The 25,157-nt window shown below is 37.1% G+C and overlaps 1 protein-coding gene across 1 annotated transcript in view; it reads left to right on the top strand.

Moving 5' to 3' along the window:
- Nucleotides 1-159: 159 nt before the first annotated feature.
- Nucleotides 160-25,157, top strand: part of NUDCD1 (NudC domain containing 1) — a 44,653-nt gene continuing 19,655 nt past the window's right edge. The window contains 5 exon segments of the mRNA XM_059815275.1: nt 160-277; nt 7,919-8,073; nt 17,667-17,852; nt 20,362-20,552; nt 23,500-23,675. Coding sequence (XP_059671258.1) covers nt 160-277; nt 7,919-8,073; nt 17,667-17,852; nt 20,362-20,552; nt 23,500-23,675 — 826 coding nt within the window.

The raw sequence follows: 25,157 nt of genomic DNA on the forward strand, positions 1-25,157 counted from the left end.
TCACGGCCCCGTCGGGCCTGGACTACCGCTCCCAGCATGTCCCGCCGCTGTCGGGCGCCAACGCGCCCCTTCCCGTGGTGCTCCGCGGCGGTTCCCGCGCGTTGCCTGACGGGCCGTCGAGTTGCCGCTTCTTCCCGAAGTTTTCCCCGGCACCGCGGCATGGCGGGCGCCGCCCACTGCTCCCTGCGGGCTAAGCGCCTGCTCTTGGACCCCAAGTTCGAGGGCTACAAGCTGTCCCTGGAGCCGCTGGCCTGCTACCAGCTGGGGCTCGACGCGGGTGAGGAGCGGGGGTGGGTCCGGGTCCGGCGGCGTGCGCGGCGCGGGGGGGTGCGCCCGCCGGGCCTCCCCTTCGCCCTGCGGCCCGGCCGGGCCTTCGGGTGGCGGGGTTGGGCACTGGCTCCGTCCGCGCTTCTCTCCGTCCTCTTGCGGAACAACACGGCGCGGCACCCGGCGCAAGGGTGCCTTGAGCTGGGGAAAGCCCGGCCGGCCTTGCCGGGAGGCCTGCGCGCCTGTCCCTGTCGGGAACGGCGGGCGTCTAAGAGACTCTGAGGCAGTTCGAAGTGATGGTGTCTGAAATGAATACATGTGATTTAGATAACTGTATATGAAATTAGTATCTTCTACAAACTTTAGCAAATTAACCACTTTTCCTTCTTACTCTGCCCACAGGTCAGGGGTGGATATTCAGGCTATTCATTCCACACTCTGCTTTTTCTGTTAAGCATTATTAGTATTTGAGGTACTGGTCCATTAATGGATGATTTCACGGAGTTCTCAATTTACTGAGAAGAATGTTAACACAGAGTTATGTTGGGTGTGTGCCTACAACCTTAGCCATGCTCCCTGAAATCTCTCAGCATTCTAGCTTTATTGATTTGTGACATTTAGGTCTCTTGTAAGGTAGACGACTTAGTTTCCTTTTTTATAAAGCTAGGACAGTAATACACAATTTGTGTGGACAGATATGTGTTACTTTAGTTTTGTGTTGAATACATTGTATTAATAGTGGAACGGAAAGGTATGTTTGCCATGGTGAATTGTGTATTGAAGGACGAGTGAATGCGTTAGGGGATACTGTATATGTATCTATGATAGAACTGGAAGATGTAATCAGAGTGACATTTTTGTTTACATAGTTTGACATTTTTACTGTAAGATTGATGTATGTGTCACCTTTTAAAAGACAGTCCAAATGTAAGTGAGTGTATGTGTGTTAAAGCGTACTACAGCTGTCTCAAAAGATGCCAACAGTTAGTGTAGCAAAGGTACAGTCTCTCAGTTTGTGCTTTATTTGATATTTTGCTTATGGTCAAACAATCTATGTGGTTCTTGGGTAGTCAGTTTTGCACCTATTCTAAATAGATGAGGATTACAGATTTTCATTAAAATACTTAAATGATTGAGTTGCTAATGGAGAGATGGATCTAGTCAGTTCTTGTCCATTCAGATATTTTACGTAATAATTACAGTAACTTGTGTGATAGAAGATAGGTATGTGTGCCTGTGTTCTTTTCTTTCTCCGCTTCCCACAGCACAAGGACCCTGACTCATTTCAGTCCAATTTATTTGGCTGTCTTACTAAATCATTAATACCAAGTCACTTACTCTGTTCTCTGTATGTGTGTGTGTCTGTATATATATATAGAAACCGGTCCACTGGAGAGTGGAAAGGTTTTTTTTTTTTGCTGTTGTTATTTAAAATTAGTAACCTGAAATATAAACTGAACCAGGCCCTATATCTGTCTTCTAGATGTTTTGTTTGTCCATATTTCAGCCTTCTCTAAGCCATATAGCTGGCTCACTCTCCTTGAGGGTTTTCTTCTGCTTACTTCAAGGCAGTTTTCTCACAGTACAGGGATGTTCTGTTCCTGAACTTTGTATTTCCTGGTGTCAGTGGTCTACTGTGTTAGACTGAGGGTATCCTTCCATAACTTGACTTCTATGTTGCGCAGGAGTAATGGGTTGAGTTGTAGAGACCACGGATGGTGTGTAGGCTGTGGCTTTTTCGAATTACTGCACAGAAAAGAAATTAATACTGTGTGAGAAGGCCAAGGACTTCTGCTTTCCAGCACGTTTGTGAGCAGATTAAAAGTCACAGGAATGTGATGAAGAACTTGTAGTTTGTGGATTGTGAAATTAATATTTGTCACTGAGCGAAGAGTTTGATTTTTATTTCCTCAAAGTGGAAGTGAGTAAAGTACAGTAGCTGAAAAAAATGTCAAATGTTCAGGAACACTGTCAGCATGACTAATTCCTAATTTTTATGCACAACTGTGTGCAAAAATGTGGTAATAGAATCTGGAAGATTAATGTACAATGGCTGTTGAATTTTTTGTTTGTTTTCTAGGAAACTATTTCAGGAGTGCTTGTTAAGAGACCTGGGATTTGGAGTCCTGCCTGTGTGGCATCCCAAATTTCATGGCAGTAAGATGAACATGTAGGGTTTACAGTACTTGGAATATGTGACAATAAATAGAAATAGGTACTTATTCTTAAGTGGAACTGAGTTACCTCAGCTGTAGTTGAAGTATTTATGCAGTGTTGTTACAAACTTGTATATTAAGCATTAGAGTCAATATGTTGTCAATATTTTCATCTATGTTTTTATATTTATAAATTTTTATGAATTTCACTGCTACCTATAAAATAAAATGACCGAAAAAAAATTGGCATGTGGAATCGATGGAGGCTTCTACTACTGGAGCAGGTGGATAGCAGCACATGGTATTGCGGGGCAACTTGTGGTGGTTGGCATGCTGATGTGGACTACAATGAGCTTCATTTTCTGACCATTGGGTAAAACTTAGTATTCAGTTCTAATTTGCCTTTAACTGTCAAATCATGATTGCCAGGAATTTGCTGTGGTCAGATGTGTAGCTGAAGCAGAAAGAAATTTTAAACATTTAGTTGTTTATTAGATCTGTGGTAGAGGAGAATTTTCTAGTGAATTTCTTAAATATATAGTCACAGTGAAGACGAATGGTGACATTCTTGTGGTCCCTTTTAAATACTCTGATTTGCATGTTCTTCTTTTATTTTTTTCTTTACTCCTACCCATTCTGTCCTGTCACAGTCGTTTCTCTTTTCTCATCTTTCGTCCTGGTAACATGTTTCAACTAGTAATGAGTCCCATACTATTATGCCTTTAATTCCCAACTCTTCATCCTAAATTTTGTTTATTTTTCTCCTTATTTTCCTTCGTTTATTTCCGTAACTTATTTTCAAATGCTTCCTTTGCGTTGAGCTTTGTAATGCCTTTCTTTTAGATCACTGAACCTTTGGGAGGGAGGAAAGAGTGTCTCATTTACTGTCACCTCTTCTGCCCTTCCCTGCTCTGATCTCATCAGAGCCCAAAGCAGTGATTGTGGGGCAAATCCTTGTCTCCAACAAGGAGCATGTCTAAGGTGCATGACATTTTTAAAGGAATAAGAACATTGCTCTTGACTTCCACTGGTCAGATGTAACTTGACTCCTTTTTTTTTTTCCCAGAGGCCTGGAATTTGTTCAAATGCCTTTCCTCTCTATCTTGTCTATTTGGCAGAACCATTACACATATGATGTAGTGTATGTCTTTAGATACAATAACATCTGAAAGGCATAGTAAACATTCCCTCCAACATGGAGCTCCTGTTGCAAGCCAGGAGAATATGCAAAGAATGCATTCTTTTGATGACATGCATTTGTGGCTTTTTATAACTTTTCTTGGGAAATGGTGTTAATAAATGACTGCCCTATTTGTAGCCTGTTTAGACTAGAAGGTCTGTACTTCAGTGAAAAGTAGTTGCCCATTAGTAATGCTACATAGAAAACGTGCATTTGTGCCTTTTTATGGAGCCAAAGGCACTGATATGCTTCAAACACTTATGTGTATTTCCATAATGCTGCTATTAACAATAAAAACATAATTTGGTAATGTTAAAAGAAAAAGAATTAATGCAGGTACTAGAAAATAAATTAATGTAATCTCTTCCACTAGTAGATAAGTGTATATGAAATACTAAATTGCTTCCACTGGGTGGCGTTGCAAAACAAAGTATAACATACAAGCATGTAACATTTGATGCCCTGAAATAGTATGTTGATATAATTATTTTACATATTTTCTGGTATTGTAAGGTTGTTTTGATGTATTCAGTAAAACATCTAAAAATGCCTTGGGGGTGTTCTCACACTTTTTTCTGTACTTTTTTTCCCCCCCCAGTTCTGCTTTATAGTGTTTGATAGCAGATGTAAGACTTCACTATTCGTTTAAAGTCTAAGACTCTTGATAGTGCTCTTTATTCAGAGGAGATTTTTTTTGCAATGCAGAGTAATAATTATAATAAGAACCAGTTAGGTTAGGGACATTTTACTCCTTCTATTTTTCTTATGAGTTGCTTTGTATTTAGTACTTTTGGTTTTAAGTAAAGGTGGTGTGAGTGAAAAATCTTTGATTAATTATCTTTGAAATATTTTGAGTCTAATTACTTTTTATAAGCATGCAGCTGGAGATAAATACAATTCTAAAAAGTGGTGTAATTTTCTTTGTACTAGTCTGAAATATTACACCTAACTAGGGTTGTTGGGAAATAATATTGAAAGCTGAAATTTAATTTATACATTATGTATATTTGCTCTCTTTTCTGGTGTGACGGAGTATGAATCAATGTTCCTGGGTTTTAGTAGTGCAGATTTAGGTATCAGAAACTTGAAGGAGACCATGTATCATTCTATTGAATATAGCTGTCATTAACTGCTGCTTGTTAATTGAACCCAAAAAGTTGAAGCTAGTGAATTAGTCTGTGACTCTAAAATAAAAAAAAATAAAAAATAACCAAAAAAACCCCACAAACCAAAACCAACCCCCCCCAACCACAAACTAAACAACAACAAAAAATCAGCAAAAAAACCTGACTAAACATCCGAATGAAAAACCCCAAAACTATGTGACTGAATAAGGTGCTGATCTGATTGAAGTATTCTCTTTTTCCCTTTGTATTAACTTCTCTTTTTTTTAATTTACTTTTTTTAAAAGTCTTCATTTTATTGCACTCAGCTCTGTTGGTTTTCTCCTCATTTTCCCAAGGACCATCAAGAAAACTTGAACCTGGAAGGCTGTAGAAAGGAAGGAATAAACTTCATCCTAGTGTAAAATCTCCTATAAACTATCTGAGCACATGGTATGTGATAACAGATGGCATTTGTGCACAGATTTCACTTGATCACAGAATGAGTTTCAATTAATCGAGGATGGAATAGTTTCTCTAATTACTACTTCTTGGCAGAGAGCTATATATACGGGATACATTCTGCAAGCAGTTGATAACCTTATTTGAAGTGTTTCATGATAGTACGGTACACATTTGTTTGATTTCCTCATTTAAAATCACCCTCAAATTGTATAGTTTCTGACTTCTGTTTATGAAGAATTAATTGCATATTGCAGTTATGCAAGGGATTTGAATCTCCTATTCCTGACCCCTTATTTATTCAGGGCTTGTCAGGACTACAGGGTGAAAAACTCAAGCACAGAGAATTTGTTCATATTCTTCCAGCTTTTATAAAGCTTATCACCTTACAGTTAGCTAATCAACAGTATATTGTTCCAAGAATTTCCTTGAAAGGTTATACATTTGGTTATACATTTGCTTTAGGAAGCATCTAGTTTGGACTATTTTCACTATTTGTGTGTGTTTTAGTTATAATTCTGACAGTAGCAACATGTCTAGGGAGTTGGGGGGCAGAAATGGAGAAAGGAAGCTTTGCAAAATAAGACCATTTCAGGTTTTCTGTGCTGAAAAAGCTTTACATGCTTCCACATGTGTATTCTAATTTCAGAATATCCGTTAATGTTGCTATACAGGAAGTAGATAACGTACTTGGTTTCACTGAAAATAATTATCCTAGATTATATTTGGTTTGTCTTTAATTGTTTACAGAATATTCACATCATCTCTTGTCGTGTTGGGAAAAATATCTCTGTGATAAAGCTTGATTGTACAAACATCTTCAAAACACGTTTTCACAACACATCCTTCTAATACCTTTTACAGTGTAATTTACTGTAAAATATTCTAATTAGTTAAAGTAGAAATTGGAATGGGTAACAGTCTTTCCCATTATGACAGGTGTATTTTCTTCTCACTCCTTTGTTGATATTCTAGCTTTTGTTGAAGGGCCATGGCTTTAGGAGCAGTAATTTATTAATTGCAGAGGTACAGAAATCCCTCCTGTGTGGTGAATATGAATAATGATTTGAGCTGAGTGGAATTAATGCTGTTGGTTTGCAAATATCAGTGGTGATTAGGAGACTAACTGCTAATTATACTGGCATTTTGCAAGCATTTTGTATAGTATGACTGGATTTTTTATTAATCAGACAGTATAATCTTGCATAGTTTCCTGTAGCCACTTCCATGTTAATAGCCAGTATCTGTAATGGGGTCAGCTCTGAGCCATCTAGTGACTATCTGATTGATATGATAGCTGTGCAGTGGCACTGACTGCACTGCCAAATGAACAACTGTTCGTAGCAATTGGTGTTCTGACAGAGTAGAATAAACTACTGCTTCTTCAGTAGGTTTTAAGTAGATGCTAAAGAGAAGTGTAAGAAATCTTAAGATGAGGACTGCTGCATAGAGTTGTGAATGGTCCCTGTTACGCGGGTGGATGGAAGTGAAATACTGGAAATAGCTTTGCTCTGTTTCTGAGCAGAAAAGAAAAGAATGTGGAAGCTGAAAAAGTAGGAACTAAAATAACAGTTGCTATGAGAAGGATTAGCCTTGAGGTTCTTTCCTCATAGTCTGGGTTTGAAGGCTAATCATCATGGGCTGACAGAGTTTACTTATAACTTTCTAAAGGATTTTGCTTGTTGTGTGAAGTTCAAGATAAACTTCCTGCAGGGAAGCTAAGGATCCTGGGATGACTGTACTGGAGAGTGAACTGGCGTTCCAGTCTGTCTGAGACTATTTGAAGAAGGATGGACTAGACCTCTGCTAATGTCTTTGCTAAAACTAGAGGATTTCCTGTATTTTGAGATGTTGGGACTATAGCTCCTTGATCTCTGTATAGATATGGAATGGGAAGAAAGAACTGCAGCTAGTTTAAATAAAAACTTGGTTAGTCTTAGAAAGATAACCCCAGATGTGATTACTGCTAGCTGAGGAGAGGTTTTCTATTTGAAAAAATCTTGCTCAAGTGGATGACTGTAAGTAGCATGCTTCTTGCCTTAAAGAAGGTACCATTACAGTGAACAGCCATTCTTTGCAGCCTCTTTCAGTTAGGAAAAGCTTAGTCTGAAATTTTGGTGGTATCTTCGACATTTCTCAAGATTTCAAGCTCAGTGGGAGTGCTAGGAACATGGTATTTTTAGTAATGACCATGCACTAATTCTGCTTTTTACTGTTTTAATCTTTCGCCTTGCAAGTGTTGATAGCTTGATTCAGAATTTAAGACTGTGAAATCCCTGTAGTTAGATGGGATATTTCTTTTGGCTGTTGTTTTCTTGGAGTTACCATAGAGCAGAACTTTTTTCCCTTACTGTAGTACCACGTACATGTCAGGAATGAATCATGCTCTTCCCAAGCAGACTTAAAAGTAGGTTTTACTTAGTTGTTGCTTGTGTGTTTCATCTTGTGAGGGTTATTGATAAATCGGATCTCAACACATGTTGGGAAGAGGCAGTATAGGCCACTATAAATGGTAACAGTTATTACATGATCACAGTGAATGACTGCAGTGGCCTTCAGTGTGGATGACCTGCTTTCCAAGTTTATGGTGAAATTTTAAACTACATATACATAATGTATTTTTCTTCAAATAAACCAGACCTATGGACTAAGGATGGAAGAATTATTTTTAAATTATTAGCTTGAACTTTAAATTATTAAATTATAAATAAATAATTAATTGCTAAAATGGTCTTTTTTTTTTTCCCCAGCTGTAGCAGAAGTGAAACTTCGTGATGATCAATATACCCTTGACCACATGCGTGCTTTTGGCATGTATAATTACCTTCACCTTGATTCCTGGTACCAGGATAATGTCTACTATGTTGATCAGTTTGGAAGAGTTATGAATCTGTCAGTGACTCTGGTAAGAATAAACCTTTTTAAATATTACTGGATTTGAAAATGTAGGGGGTAGATAACATAGAAAATATGGCAAGGAGGATTTGAATGCAGAAACTGGGGGAAGCTATTGCCAGGATGACAGGTAGATTAACAAAAATGCAGTTCAACAGGAAGGATGAAAGGATTTTAAGTGAGGTTTCTGACATCTTTTTATTAATGGTATTGCATTAGTATTGAAATAGTATTGCATCTGCTTCCATGCTGGGGAAGACAGACATATGGTGACAAGCTGAAGAAGAGAGTAGACCCTTCTTTTCTAGTTGCTGGCTGTTTCTCCCCTAAGTTACTTGATGTTTGTCTGTTTGCTAGTTTGAAAATCCAGTCATTGTAGATATAAGGAGAGAAAGAAGCTGTACACATTAGCATTAGAAATTAAAGCCTTTACATGCTAATAGGTTAATCTGGGCATCACTCATTGGCACCAAAAAGATGCTGGCGGTCCTGCGCAAACTTGAAATAGAGTATAAGCAAGCTAGACCAAATCTGAAAAACATGACAATTCTCTGTTTTTATACTGATGTTCTTACGTAGTCAAACTTGTCTATTTCTTTTGAGACATTTTACTGCATGGATACACTAGTTTCCATTACAAAATTTTTCATCATTCTTGAGGGGAAAGGGCACGGCTCTATGGACACCGTGTTTCTGGTACATGCAGTTGTAGTGCTTGGTCATTAAGGAATAGAAGACTGCGTTACTGGTGGTGATTTTGCAGCTATCACAATGTCGTCTTAGCTTTGAATGTATAATTTAGAGTAAGATTATATATCTGACAATTTTGACTTGCATCCTGTTAAGCAATAAATATATGCTTACAGTTCTTCACAACAAAGTAGGATTTTTCGTTTTCATTACTTTGATTAACTCAATCCTTTTGACTCATCAAGTATAGCTCCTTAAATGTTCATCTATGCAGAAGGAAAAAAAAAGTCCATAATTGTATCTAGTTGTTAGCTAATTTAAATGGCAGTGCTTCATTCATAACCAGTTATTTGGTTTACATTTTATGTTGAGAAAGGTAATAACATGTAGATACTCCATTCTCATAATAAGATTTCTTGTGGCAGTAAATAATTCAGGGATGCTGTTTGGTTTTTACACAAAACCAATGTTAATTGTATGTAACAAGTCCGTTTGAATTCAGCTATGAGATTAATATAATTCTAGAAAATATAAAATGTGTCACATATTAATACTTTCCTCCTTTCTATAACTGTTCCTGTTTCATTCATATATTTTGGTGTGTCAGCTCCTTCCAGTTACTGCAGTCTGACTTTTGGAATCATGTTGGTTGACGTAAGGTTAATTAGACTGTGCGAGTGTTAAATAGAAGGAATCTTTAAATGAGTTGGGTGGAGGAGAAAGTCTTTAACCTTTTGTTAATCAAATGATTCAGAGTGATTGTATACTGCTGAGATATTTAAAGTTTATAGTCTCTTCATGCTGATCTCTCTAGACTTCACAGAACATTTTTCTCTGCAGTCCACAGAGTACTGGCCTAAACTTATTTTGTTGCTATAACTGACTACTGTAATTTTCTGAAAATGTAATTTTCAGGTTTGGAAAGGAAAATATCCATTGTCATGCTACCAAGGAATTTGACTTGTAACCCTGTGGGACAAAAGAAAACACAGGGCTATGTGTGATTTTGAGAGAGTGTGTCTTACTCTGCGCAGGGTTCTGGGAGTGGAAATTACTAGGCCATAGCTAAGGTGAGAGAAATCCTGAAATGGTAGTTCTAGTTTTTCCAGGAAAGACAGGTTTCCAGAGGACGGTGGGCTGAGGACTGGAGCTGCAAAATAGTTCCTTTACTTTTCATAGAACATATAGGCAGTTGGAGCCTTTGGCAGACTCTTGCTAAGACAGAATAATCTTCTGGGCCTTCTTCCAAATCTTTTGAGATCATCCGGATTCCCAGTAGGAATGTCTAAAAGAAAGAAGCTTGTCAGAGAAAGCCTTCTGTGAACAGTGGCTTGTCACTATCTCACTTTTTGTATTTTTTTCCTTGTGGTTGGTTAACCTTAGATGGCTGCCAGATGCTCACCCAGGTACTCTGTCACTCCCCCTCCTTAACAGGATGGCGAGAAAATACAGACAGAAGAGCTCGTGGGTTGAGATAAAAACAGGAAGATAACTTACCAATTACTGCCACAGGCAAAACAGACTCGAATTGGGGAAATTAATTTAATTTATTGCCAATTAAAAATAGAGTAGGATGATGGGAAACAAAGCCACACAAAGCTTCTGCCAGGAGCTTGCTCCAGCATGGGCTTTCCATGGGCTGCAGTGTGAATATCTGCCCCGCTGTGGTCCTCCATGGGTTGCAGGGAGACAACCTGCTTCCCCATGGTCTTCTGGAGGTGTTCAAGGAATGTGTGGATGTGGCATTGCGGGACATGGTTTAGTGGGCATGGTGGTGTTGGGTTGATTGTTGGACTTGATGATCTTACAGGTCTTTTCCAACCTTAGTGATTCTGTGATTCTCCAAGGGCTGCAGGCCAACCTCTGCTGCACATCACCATCTTGGCTGAGAAGCTCAGCTGTGCCCTGTGGTGAGTCCACTGGAGCCAGCTGGAAGCGGCTGTGTACTGCATGGGGCACCCCCAGCCTCTCCTCATAGAGGCCACCCCTGCGGCTCCCCACTGCCAGCAGGGCACAGATACCCTATACGTTCCTGTGTTAGGAGGGCACTAAAGTGTGTAAATTTCTTTCTTAGCAGATAAACTAGATAAAGGATTTTACAAGAGGCAGTAATTTGCATTGCTATATGCAGTAAATTGAAATAATAAATACTCTTCCCTAGGACTGGTGGGTCCATTGGAATCTTCAAGAAAATGGCACTTGGTTAATATCTTGTTATGCGTTTTAGTTCCACTGGACTGTGAAATAAATAGCCACCATCTTGTGGCCTAATACACAATACAGTGCTGTTTTGCAAAGGAAACATGTTTGCATATGTATAAAAAGGAATGTGTATTCAGAAACATCAACAAGGTGTCTTATTACAAATGTGCCTGGCCATATATTAGTTAAACATCTATTACAAATAATACTGTTTTCAGCCAAGTATCGCTTACAAGTTATCAATGGCCACAGTTAAAATTAATGTCAGTCGTCTTTAAAACAGAAGGTGAAACAGGTTAACATGCTTATCCTAAATCCAAAGTGAAAGAACACATAGGCTTTTTAACACGTAATTATTTCTAGTTCTGCTTCTTATTTCTGTTGCAACTTTTGAGTCTAGTATGGCGGTGTGTTAGTTATCCATAAATCACAAATTATCCCTGCAACTTAGGTGTTTAAAAAGATGTCATCTGTGAAGGCAAAAAGTATAGATAATACCTTGCCATTTGCTCAAAATCAAACATAATTGAAAAATAAAAGTGATCAAGATGAGCAGTTTTTCTAAGTTGATGGATGGGTATTCAAGTGGTTTTTCTATACCAGGTTGAGAAAGTTGTTACCCTAATTTGACTGAAAATACTGTATAAAAGGTTTAACGTTCTTCTATTACAGCTGTCTGATTTATTTCATTCAATAAGCTGGCATTGATACTTTTTTTTAATGACCCAATGGGTAGTGTAGTGACAGGATTATGAAGTTTCTTTGATTGTCGTGGGGTTTTTTGCATCTGACTCAACTTTTTTAATTGCTTGATGTTTGTAATACTGGAATATAGCTGGAAAATATTCAACGTTTTCTCCTCCAGCAGTTAAATACTTGGACTTGATTTCATAGAGTCATAGAATCGTTTAGGTTGGAAAAGACCTTTAAGATCATCAAGTCCAACCATTAACCTAACACTGCTAATTCCACCACTAAATTTCTCGACCTTCAGCACTTCTTGCAAAGTCGACTTTGTTTCTTTTTATGTTCAAATAACGGAACTGAGAAATTGTGGCAACAGTAACTCTTCTCACACTTAATATAGAAACCATTAAGGTTTTTATTTTTCATCTTTCTGGATTCCAGTAAGAATTAGCTGTGGAATGCTGTTTCCGTAACTTTCAGTTAACTTCAATTCAGAAAAGCTGTTAGTGGCACCAGAAACAAGTTGGGAATTCTGTTTGAAACAAGTCAGAATAAGGAAGCAGATAAAGTGAAGAACAACAATCTTTTAGACTTCTGTATCAGGGTTTTAAATAATTGGCTCTTCATTATTCAGAATGCTGCGTATGGACTTTCTTTGGTCAGTTAGAGATGTGCCCAATGCCTAGATATTTTGATTTTTCATAAAACCAAAGTTTTGTATTTTTTATGGCTACTTTATGGAAATTGCCGTATAACTTATATCTTCTATTTTTTCCTTTTTCTTTTGGTATGTTTTTTTTTCTCATTCCCTGTCTTTTCCTTGGAAAATGAATTCTTATTTTAAATCTCTTAGAAAATTTTGCTTGCTTATACAGTATGATAAACTGTTTGTGACTTTGGAACAATACAATTTCTTACTATAACTTCAAAAATTTAAATCTTACAGGCATGCCAAAGAACCTATACAATTTCACCACTTAACTATGTAAGCTAAGACGTACTTACTTAAATGGAGCCTGGTGCGGGGGAGTCAGGAACAGTCAGGAACTCTAGTACCTGCACACTTGCTCCTTATCCTGAGCAACTAGAGTACACCGTGGCTTGATCTGCCTGACTTTGCCTGTGGAGGAATCGTTTGCTTGGAATTTCTATACAAATTTGAAACCTGGGCTGCTTAAAAGGCTCAAAATCAGGGTTAGTGTCATAGGCAGGTGAGGCAAATGAGCTGCTGAAAGGAAAGGGGTTGTTGTAATAGTGAAGGCACCCAGATGAAATCTGGAACAGACAGACAGAATGACAGAAGCCAAAAGCAAGCAGACTACGCTGTCAAGAAGTACAGAAGTGGGCAGAGCTAGAATTAAAGGCTGGTGGAAGTGATAAGAGAGAGACTTCAGAGTGAAAAATAGTTAAACAAAGAAAGAATCTTTGTAGAGACATGACAACAGATGAAGAAGTGGGCCTGGTGAGAAGCTGCATCTAGTTTTTTCTTAAAGAAACTGTGTTGCTGTCATTTAAACCTAATTACAGTGAGTAGATCTGATTTTTGTTAAAATTACTATAGTTGTTTTAGCCAGTTTTTACCACTATAAAACATGACTATAGTATCTCAGCATCCCCTCATACTTCTGAAGTAGGGAGTTACTATTAACCTCTGTTAACAAGCTGGTGAACAGAGAAACACTAAGTCAAAAAGCAAATCTGTCACAGAAGGGTTTTGAGGACAGGTTTTGTTTCAGCTTCAAGCAAGTCCATCCTTTTCATTGTCGGACTGAGATCAGAGACTGTTCTAATAAATGCCTAAAGTTAAATTAGTGAACAGAAAGGTTGTGAGTAACAGCATTTCCTTTCTTGCCTATTGAAAGGGAGGCTTTGTAATGTGTAATGAAAGTTATTTTTCACTTTTTTCAGGAGATGTATTGAGTCCTGATATTTCTGCTCAGTGTTGATAAGTCTGATGTGGGCTTTAGAAGATTAAATGGTTGATAGTTGATTTTTTTTTTTTTTTTTTGTAAATTACATACAAAACTGTTTGAGCTTGCTGTTAAGATTCGCTTGAAGGCTGACAAAAGTGTGGTCTTCTGTAATGTTACATAGCATAGCCCCATAGATCACTGTTAATAGGGCTGATGTTTCTTCTTTCCGTGATAAGATGCATGGGATTTTGATTCTACCCCACCCCACCCCCCCACCCTCCGCACAGTAGTCATGCAACTTGCTAGTTACAGTGGAGCACTTTTGTTGTGGAAAATACTGCCTTTCAGTGAAACCGTAAGATTAAGTAAAAGATGAGGAAACCAAAATTCCTTGTATCTAGTGTTTGTGGGATTTTTGTTTTGTTTGGGTTGTGGGTTTGTTTTTAGGGTTGCTTTTTTTTTAAATTCTTTTCATTCTTCCCTCCTGAATGTGCTATAAATTAGTGGAGTAGTTCAAGGGGCATAGTGATGCAACTGAATCTACAAAGTGACCCTGAATGCTTCCAATAATTAAAAATCAAATTTGCATCTTTTACATTGCAGGTTTCATAATAGCCCTTGTGCCTTTTTGTGGTACACAGTAATCTCTAATACGAATTCAAGTAGGCCCAAAAGGCAAGCAGGCTCTCTGTTTGTCATCTGGTCGTCTTTGCTGTTGCTTATTAAAATGGTACTTACCCAAATCCAATTTATCTTGCTTACCCTTGAACATGTTTTAAATGCACATCTGATTTTAATAACATCTGGAAAATGTGAAGGATTTGAAATCCCCTCAAATACAGGATTCTCAATAAATGAGGACACAGCATGCTTTGCATGCACAAATGTGCTCTTTCTGTATTGCATATACATGCACAAGTGCAAAGAACTCTTTTAAGTGCTTTGTATGTATATTTTAGACTGCCTTATTTCATAGATCAGAATGAGTGAGTATCTTTTACTAGAAGTAGGTATGTGTATAGATGATTTACCCCCCCAGGCTATCCATTGCTTGAGTGAATATAGACGGACAGGAGAGGCTTAGAAAATATTAATAGTAATTTGTGGCTGAAATTCCAGGGCCTGTAATGAGACACTGTTTTAATCTGATACTTATTCACTGCTATTTCTTAGCCTCATGCTTACTCTTACTGTAGTAACAGAGTTCATTTTGCATGGCACAAAATAGATAAATGCTTGTTTCCCCCCCTGCCAGGTTTTCAATACAAAAATATGCTTCTGTTTGTGCTTCCTTTTACATACTTGAAAGTATCTTCAGAATTGTTCCTGTAATGTTTTTCTTTCAAATTATGTTTTTCTATTTTTAAAAGTGTATTTCTACTTAAATATCTTCTCATTTTAGTGGCATTAATGCTGATTTTTAGTAACAATGGAAAAATTTCCTTATTGTTAAGCAGAGTTTTCTGATTTGTGGAGCTTCTAAAATAGTTGTAGATCAACCGACTGGAAATGAGCCTAGTGAAATAAAACTGAAAATAGTTTAATTGGCTGTGACCATTAGTTATGTTTTCAACATAGTCTATTTGTTGTTAGATTAAGAAGATAGATTTGGTTTAAAAAGGGAAATGTTGATCTGTAAAGACCAGTTAGGCACCTTTTTTCCAGAGATGATTGTTTATTTGTTGAAATATATGTAGGTACACTAGCCTGCAAAATATCTATGAAACCTGTTGTATTTAGTTTTGTTTTATTTATGATATATATAAAACTGTCTGAGAGATGAGGGGAAAGGACCATAACTTCATGAGACATGTTTCTTTAAGATACAGAACAGAAAAAACAGGGATTGGTTTTGTTTGTTCTTACTGGAAGACCTTTTTGGAGACTTCATCAGATCCTAAAGTCTATGAATCAGTATAAGAGGCAAGGTGGTGAATATTTTTTTTTAAATTATATCATTAGTGTCCACCATTTGTTTTAGAATCATAGGACAGCCCAGGTTGAAAGTGACCTCAAAAGATCATATGGTCCAACCTTCCACGGGAAAAGGAGCCTAGATGAGATTATCTAGCACCCTGTCCAGTTTCATCTTGAAAACCTCCAGTACTGGGGACTCTGCCATGTCCCTGGGGAGGTTGTTCCAGTCATTGATTGTGAGATCTCTTATGTTGAGATGAAACCTCTCCTGGTGCAACTTGTACCCATTGCCCCTTGTCTTCTCTGTGTGACTTCATGTGAAGAGAGAGCTTCCATCCTCTTTGTAGCTGTCCTTTAAGTACTGGAATACTGTGATGAGGTCCCCCCTGAGTCTTCTCCAGAGAGACAAGACCTAACTGCTACAGTCTTCCCCTATAGGACAGGTTCTCCAGCCCTTTGATCGTCTTCATGGCCTTCCTTTGGATGCTTTCCAGTCTGACCATGTATTTTTTCAGTTGTGGGGACCAGAACTGAACACAGTACTCCTCCAGGTATGGCCTGACAAAGTGATGCGTAGAGTGGGATGATCATGTCTCTCTCTCACTCTGCTAGTAATGCGGCTGCACATGCAGCCTAGGATCCGATTTGCCTTTGTTGCTGCAGCAGCCCACTGCTGACTCATGTTCAGCTTGTCCACCAGGACCCCCAGGTCCCTTTCAGCAAAGTTGCTCCCCACCCGCTCAGATCCTAGCTGGTACTGGGCTCTGGTTATTCCTTCCCAGATGCAGGAGTTTGTTTAACTTCACAATGTTCTTGCTACCCCAGTCTTCTGGGCTAGCTGGGTCTCTGTGCAAGATGGCTCTCTCTTGATACATGTCTACCTCATCACCTAGTGTAGTGTCATCAGCAAATGCATTTGAGGGTGCTTTCAATCCCATCATCAAGGTAATTTATGAAGGTGTTGAACAGTGTGGGGCCTGGTGTCAATCCCTGGGGGACCCTGCTTGTGACAGACTGCCAGCCCATTTTGTTTAGCCACTATGTAGTTCAGTTGAAAAACTTGAAGCAATGAAGTTCTATTTCAGTTATTTGAAAGATTATAAAGTAGAGATGTGACTGTGATGTTGCTCAATCTTCGGTCTGCATCTTACGTTTTTCTGTAAGAATATTTTGTTTGTGCTCTTAATGCTCTAGCCTGATCTGCTCAGGAAGTAGCTGGTCAAGCTTGATGCTCTAGCGTGATCTGCTCAGTAAGTAGCTGGTCAAGCTGTATTGCTAATAAAGCAAGTCCTGACCGTTTTTAAAACTGTGATGCCAAGTTCTTTTCAAATCATAAAGATTTGATCAGGTTTTTTTTTCTAACAAGCCTCTTGGATATTCAGAGATTAGTTCAACTCCCAAAAAGGAGGTAAATCGTGGTCCTGTGCATTTTGTTTATTATAGTGTCTGTTTATTCATGCTCAAAAACTATCTATGCTTGTAGTTTGGCTTAAAAAGAAAAAATAAGATTGCAGTGTGCCACTGATACAGTATGCTAAAAAAATTTATCCTGATGTGTACTATAATCATAATGTGATGGAAAAGTTACTTGCAAATATGATATGAATTAGTACAGCTTTTCTTTGCTAGCTAATTACAATTGTTACTTTGCTAACTTACTGAATAAAATAAGTACTTTAGGAAAACTGAGAAATGATATATCAGCTTGAACATACCAATTGTGTAAGAGAATAGGCTAAAATTATTTTTAATTTAGAAGTGAGTTTTTATGAACTAGTTTGAGTACAATTCTGTGGCTTTCATTTCTTTTAAAGTCTCCATATTTTTACTGGGACTAGAATTATTTGAGGTAAGTGATTTATTATATCGGAATACTAGGGGAAAAGAAGTGAAAAGCCTTTTTTTAATACAAAATGTAATTAGAGCTTCAAAGTGAAAGGAAAAAACCCTGAGTGCTGAAATATCAATTATAGAACACTCATGTTTTCAGTAAATAGAAACCAACTCAATGATGAAATTCCACCACCTTTTCCACACATGTGGGAATGATGCTTGCTACACACTTTTTTCCAAATATGCTCAACTGCACAAAGAAACTGGTGAATTGCTGCTGAGATTTGTTATTCTTAATTTGTCTGTAATACTGAAATTGATAAATACTTCCTAGTCTTAGTGTGTGACTGTTTGCTTATAGGACACTGCTTTACAAAAACCAAGAGAAGTTTTCAGGCTACCTACAGACTTGACAGCTTATGATAATCGCCTTTGTGCCTCAATACACTTCTCATCTTCCACATGGGTTACCCTTTCTGATGGTACAGGAAGACTGTATTTAATTAAATCAGGCAAGCGTGGAAACAGTGCGTCTGAAAAGTGGGAGGTAAGTCATGCAAGAACATATTTAAGAATTGTACATCTACCAAATAATTATTCTTCTTGCATTTCTTATGAGAATTGCATGTATGTAATGTTGTGACGAATTAAGCTTTAAATCATAACTCTCTATCACTGGTACAGGATTGTGTTAAAGTATAAAAATCATTGCTTTTTGTACTAATGACTAATGATTTATGCACAAAATGTCTAAAATTCAGGTGTTTGAAAGGGAACAGCCTTTTGACTGAAGAAGAATGCGTCTAAATAAAAGTGAGTGTTTTCTCAATAGGTGTCTAAGTGCTTGTCTAGCAGAACTTTTTCTAAAAAGATATCCCCTTTCCCTTCCCGAGTCATATGTGTCTGTCTAGGATTTTTTCCCCCATCTTTTATTGTTTGCTATTTCAATTGGCCTGTGGAATAATATATATTTTTTTAAAAAGTCTGAAATTATTGCCAACCAAGCTAAAAGATACTTTCAGTTTTAAGTTAAGAGATTTCTGGTTAGTGTGATGTTTATCTGTGCAGATGTAATTGTGCTTGAAATATTCACCGTTTAATATGCCCCATCTTAAAAATGCAGAGACTAGAATAAAACTTAATCAAAACTGCTGATTAAAAAGCTTTGATAAGTAACCCTGAGGGTTACCTGCAGAGCAGGTATAATGTAAGCAATATTTTTCCCACCTCACCTCTCTGGTAGGGAAAATCTTCATACTGTGCACTTAGCTCTGGAAAATGATTGGTGCGTAATATTTTTACTTAAAATTGTTGGTTGTAACTGAAGTATGTTTTTATGTTTCTTGTGATTAAATTGTTTACATAATTAAGTCTTTTAAAGAGTCTTGATAAAGGAGCATTTGTTTGTATCCACATTGAAGTGGTCTTACTACACTAATAATGGTATTGGTTATCCTGCTTGGACACAACAAATATAATTAAGTTACATTTCTACCTGAGCTACTGAGTCTTGTAGTCTGTGGTTAGTTCCTCTTTATTCATGAAAGACTGGTATAAAGCTCCCAGATTTTGCATCTATTTTCTTCGTTAGAGGGCAGTTTCCTAAGCAATCAAGGAAGTTTTAGTATTGGTGGGAGCTCAAGTATATGTCCTGAAGTGGAAGATTTCAGCATGATTGATTAGCTCCTTCCCCTACATCTTTTGAGACTTCAGTAACTAAGAAATTGGTTATCCTGTTCTTTAGATGGTTGGTAATAAATACCAACTGGTTTTTATTCTGTTCTGTGTGAGAATGCTGGTATATAAATAAGTTACATTGGAGTTGTCAGTGTAACAAAAACATGAGATTTATATGTTGAGGTTCTGTCACCATTTAAATTCACTTTTTGAGTATTTACAGCACGCAGTGGTTTACAGTGATGTTAACATCCCAAGCCCATAAATCCTCAAACCTTATCAGGTTTCAGTAACAGCTGGATTCAGCCTAGACTCATTCAGCTACTGCAGCTTGAATTCCTTGTCATTTATTCTTTTGTTTTCATGTGTTAATATTATAGCAAATAAAGAATGTTTTATTTCTTCTTCTTCTGTGCTGTTTGGATTCATTTTGGTTTTGCCTTCTTGGGTTTTTTGCTGAATGAGTACTTTTTTGAGAAGAGCTGAAATACATAGTTTCTAGAATTAAAACTTCCAGCTATAGTTAACAACTGCTAAACATCTCAAGCTATAAGACATGTAGTCCTTCTGTATGAAATGACTTCATATTTGCAATGGTGCTTATTAGCCTTTCAATATGACAGTACTATTTACGTACTCTGTCTACCTAGTCCCGTCCAAATGTGGAAGGACTTGTCCAAACTCTGTACATAAAAATTCAAAAACTTCGAACCCTAGCTCCTCCTAAACATCAATATGACACCTCTTCGTTTAGTTATAACTTTTTGTTTCTTACTCCACTTCATAAAACTTTACAGAGACAGAAAATTGAATCTTTTTGTAGATAGTAGCCAAATAAAGAGAGCCCCCTCTCTCCTCAGTACTGCTTGATGATTAAACACTGACAGCAATGCAGTGGACCTTTTTATCTTCTTGTTTGCACATGTCAAGGTCTACAAAGATTTTCAGGATCTTGGTGTGTCTAGAGAAGTAGTGAGGGCCTTGATGAAATGCCTACATTTTCATCTTCAGTGTGAAACTATTTTCCCTAGTTGATATGCTGTGTTTATGGATCCTGTTCTGTTCATCAGTTGTTGTACCTCTACTTATTGTAGTAGTAAACAGCCATAATGCAGACAGTTTTGTGGATCTTTGTGCTTTGTGTAATGGGCCCTTATAATGATTTTATAATATAAACAATAATAATTAAAAGCATTTCAGAACAGTGGCTTGATAGCTGAGGAAGGAGGAACCAGAAATGTATGACGTTCGTGGATTCATATTGGCAGAGTGGTTTGTGGGAAGCAAACTTGAACTGATTAGACATTCACTGAAGCCTTTCACTGTTCTCTGAGAAAGAGCAAGACTGATTTACTTTTTACTACAATTTTGTCTTCTAGATTGTGTTTAATGAAGAACTAGGAAGTCCATTTATTATAACACACAGTGTTTCATTTGTAAAATCTGATATGCATTCAGTAGCTGTGCTGCTGCTTAGGGTAGAAAAAGATGAGTTGGACACAAAAGGAAGTGGATTTCATATTACCTTGGAATGGGTTACAATTGCAGAGATGAGCAAAGAGGGTAAGTGGTTTACATTTATATTACTGGTGAGTAATGTTTTTTAAAAGCATGTTTGGTTTTTTTTTTTTTGTCTTAGACGTTGATTGTTCCTCAGGTTCTGTTATTTCCTTTCCCCAAAACTTCAGCTTGCAGTTTACGTAGGTAATTTTCTCTTACATTTTGAGATCAAGTTATCAGTTGTAGACTTAAATTCTGACAAACATTTGGAAGCCAGGAAGAAGTAAAACTTCATACATGTGTAGTTAATGTAGTTAGAAAACAAGATAGAACTTTTTGTGATATTATGAAATGCAGTTCCTGTTTAGCTTGATCTTGTAAAATCGAGGTTATACAGAACTATTTCTAACTGATGTCGATTATACTTTTCAGAATGTTATACAGCTGGATATAGGTTTTTGTTTGGTTTTGGGTTTTTTGTTGATTTTTTTTTTATTTTTTTTTTTAGCCTCCAATTAACAGTGGGTGATGGAAATATTTCTGAGAGCCAGAAAGCCACGTGAGATTGCCTTATGCTTTTGTGGCCAGCCCAACAAGAGAAAGAAACCTCTGAACATTACTGGTTATATCTTGTAAGAAAAATTAAATCAGTAATACTGCCAGTCTAGAACTGAAGACCATTGCTTAAAGAAAGCACCAACACAAACTTTTTGTTGTATAATACCGTATATTTTCATAAACAAGTTATTTTTTACAGTGTGTTTTTTATAACTTAAAGCAAATGTTCATGGAATGAAACTTTCTCCATAAAAGTGGATTTAAAAATCTTTCCAAAAAAGTGCCAGTTCTCCAGCATTTTCGAGGAACAGACAAAATTTTTGTAGTTACAGTCAGCAGAGATGTAAATAACAAGATTCAAAGCAAACTTTAATTATGAAGAGAGAAACAAGTTTTGATTTCTTTTAAATAAACATCTCGCAAATCAGAGTGATGTATGAACCAGTCTCAAAGATAAAAGCTGTTTTGAGGAATTACAGTACTTTACATCCTCTTTCATCAGTAGGCAATTGCTATGCTTAACTTTTCTTGAAACTCTGCCTGTGGGCACAGTTTATCAAATCATATTGTTGTAAAAATAAGTAGTTAATCAACAAGCCATTTCTTAAATTACCAAAATCTATGCTTCATCAAAGCAAAGCCTTAAAACATAGTTATGTCTCTTCACACCAACAACTGTGAGAGTCTCTGTCATGTCTGGTTGGCTAGACAAAGTGATCATGCCTACCACTATTGTATTACCAAAGAACAAAAAATGGAAGCCTGAAAATAAATCTGAATGGAAGCAGGGGTTAGGTCGGTTCGCATCTTGTGTGGTACTTCAGAGGGTTATGACAAAGGTATACCCTTTCGAAGTTTGTTGTTTTCTTTAGTTAACTAATGTTTTAGGAATCCTCACTGTAAAAGCTTGACATGAAGAAGCACCATGCTGCTTTATTAGACTCGGAAAATGTTACATGCTTAGCATTCTCCTGACCTTCTTTACACAAAAAAAATCATATAGTATAAACTTCTCAAAAAGATCATGAAGACTTACTTAAAAAAATTTAAGTGTTGATGATTGATTGAAAATACGCTACAAAAGGTTTGGTCACATAATGACAAGTTGTGAGGTTGTACAGCCTTTTAATAAGTGAGCAAATGCTGTAGGAGAGACATGCAAACAAATTTGGTATGTTTCAGTGCACAGTTAAATTCGGTCAGTTAAATAACAGCTCGTTCAATGAGTGGCTAACTTCCCACTACAACAAAGACGTGCTCTTTTTGGTCATATATCTAAGCCGAGGTGATTTGTTAATTTTTAAAGCAGATTACCCTGTTGCCTGGAGTTGTCTGATTATATAGATCTCTTACTCTGTCTCTAATTAGAATGGTTGAATCTCTTCAATTAATAGCCCCCACTGCCCCAACCAGACTTTTTAGAAAAAAGGAGGGGGCTTTAACACCACTAAGTACCAGAATTATGTTATAGTCTGGTCTCTTTACTCCACTTCTTGCTTAGCAAACAAGATGAGCAACTGAGAGTACCTAAATTATACCTGGTTTATCCATTATTATCTGTATTCTCCTATGACTTCGATGTTTCTCGAAGCTTAACATTGAGGTCAAGCAGGAACACATTTTGAAGTACTAGAGTGGTATAGATGATTTTTACCGTCGTAATCTGGTCTTGTCTAATGTCTCTGCTAATGAGTTCCCAGTTTCTTTCAAGTAAAGTTGTAGTTACAAGTACAGTGATTTCTTTTAATGAAGAGATGAAGCATAAATGTGAAAAACTAAAGAATTCCTATGGATAATATTATCACCTGTGAGAATTTTATCAAGTTGTTAGTTTTTTGCTAAAAATCCATTTGTACAATGTTGTTATTCAGAAGTTACTCGATTACCGAGGACTCTCTGGGCAGTAAAATTCTAATGGAAAAAGATCAAACGTTGTCCTAAACCTGTCACCTTAATCATGTTTTGAGTCATCAGTTCTCATGTGGTTGGGAGCACAGTAGGGAATGGCATGGTCTTTGATGCTAGTAGCTGACTTCTGGGACCTCTGTTTTAAAGGGCAGTGTTTTACAAAAGCTGAGGAAGATGGGCATTTTCCATTATGAATAAAGTATTACCACTGGCTATTTCATTGCTTCTCAATTTTTTACAGCAGCTCAAAAAGTATTTGGAAAACTTGTTTGTACAGAGGCTGTGAGTGGTTTTGTGAATTGCTGGGCTAGCTGTGATGAACAAAGCCATCATAAGTAAAAAGGGCAATGTTAGATTAATTTGAGTGTCTACATATTTAACAAACCCATTGGAAAACAGAAGAGAAATTTCTTTCTATACTACGGTACTGTGATTTAACTGGTAGGATTGCTTAGTATTTTTAAGTGTAATGAGATTCTTGTATAATAATTTGTCTTCTAGAAAAATATTACTGCTAAGATTATTTTTTTTAATTGTATAGGTGATCATAGATATGAAATCTTTAAAAGGAGAGTTTTACAAGGAAAATCAGTCCCCAATTACGCAGCAATAGAGCCAAGTGGGGATGGTCTAATGATTGTTTCCTACAAACCATTCAAATTTATGCAAGATGAAGAGGACAAATTAGAAGAAAATGACGACGCAAAAGCAACAAATGAAAAGAAAGGTAAGAGTTATCTGGCTACTCTCTCTTTTGGCTTAGAAAATAGCTTGTCAGTTTAGCATCTGTTTGGAAATTCTAGCAGTAAATGTTTGTCTTAATATCTGTCTTCCAGATTCTTTTTTAATTTTTTTTTTAAATTAGCAGATTGACAGATTGGCTTTTTTGTTTGTTTTCACCGTGGGAAGTTGTATTGTGCATAAACCTATATGAGAAGTTTTTTAGGATAGGAGACACTTAAAGAATTTTGTTGTCCTAAGGAAAAGGATGTTTTGCAAACAGAACTATACTAAGTATTTGCTAACAGTTGAATTGCTAAGGTAACACCTAAATTTAGGGATCTGGCTGAAGTACTCAAATTAAGAAGCCAGACTTCCTAGATGAAAGAGAGCAGTGTGGCACCCATTGATTCCCCCAAATAATTGTTCATCAGAAAGCTCTCTGAGCTGTAATTTACTGCTATGTTTCTAAATTAAAAAAAACCAAAAACCAACAAACAAATCCCAAAACTTTTTAAAGAATGAGAATCCTGTAAAATATTATCTTTTCTCCAGTGGGAAGGCAGTTCAGAAAATATAATAAACTTCAACAAAAGGCATCCATGCTTCTTTTTTCTTTGAGATCAAAACAAAATTAGGTATGTAAAAACCTATTAATAAAGTTGTTTTATCTTAAATATCACTGAGCTCTGTAGTGCTTATGTATGTGTGCTTATGTAGTTATATTTTATTGTTTCAGATTTGGGTTTTGCTTCTGAATATAAGACATCAGTTAATGAACCGATACCAGCTGAATGATACTAGCATAATCTTTGTCAATGGTGCAAAAATCTGTTAGGGAAACAATACAGAATTTTCTGGAATGTATTAATGTTATACACTGGGATAACTGAGATGTTGTACGTGTAATTGTATTACGAATAGACTGTACGTATATATCTTGAGGCAAAGGAGTTCTTCAGTGCACTGAGCACCATAATGCAATGTCTCTGCAGTTGTCACCTGAATTAGCTAGTTCCATGTTTTAAGTATTTTAAGAGATTCTTGAGTTGTGTGCTAGGTGTGATTAAAGAAACACAATAAAGAGCACTATGTGGCTCTTAGGATAGCTCATTTCATGCATGTATGTGCACATACAGTGTTGCCAAAGCATAGAAGTCTATATTGTGTGGAGTACTGTTTGCAGCAATACCTCTAGAAAACTTCTCACGGCACAAAAATCTAATGGTAGAATCACACAGAATCACAGAATCACTAAGGTTGGAAAAGACCTGTAAGATCATCAAGTCCAACCTAAAAAAAAAAAAAACCCAAACAAAAAAAACCACCACCCACAAAAAAAACCAAAAACCAAACCACAACACACCAAAAACCAACCCACCCAACACCACACAGCTCCATGCCCATCAAGCCACATCCCACAATGCCACATCCACACGTTCCTTGAATACCTCCAGGGAGGGTGACTCTACCACCTCCCTGGGCAGCC

This window comes from Gavia stellata, chromosome 3 (genome assembly GCF_030936135.1).
Source record: "Gavia stellata isolate bGavSte3 chromosome 3, bGavSte3.hap2, whole genome shotgun sequence".
Classification (NCBI taxonomy): Eukaryota; Metazoa; Chordata; class Aves; order Gaviiformes; family Gaviidae; genus Gavia; species Gavia stellata.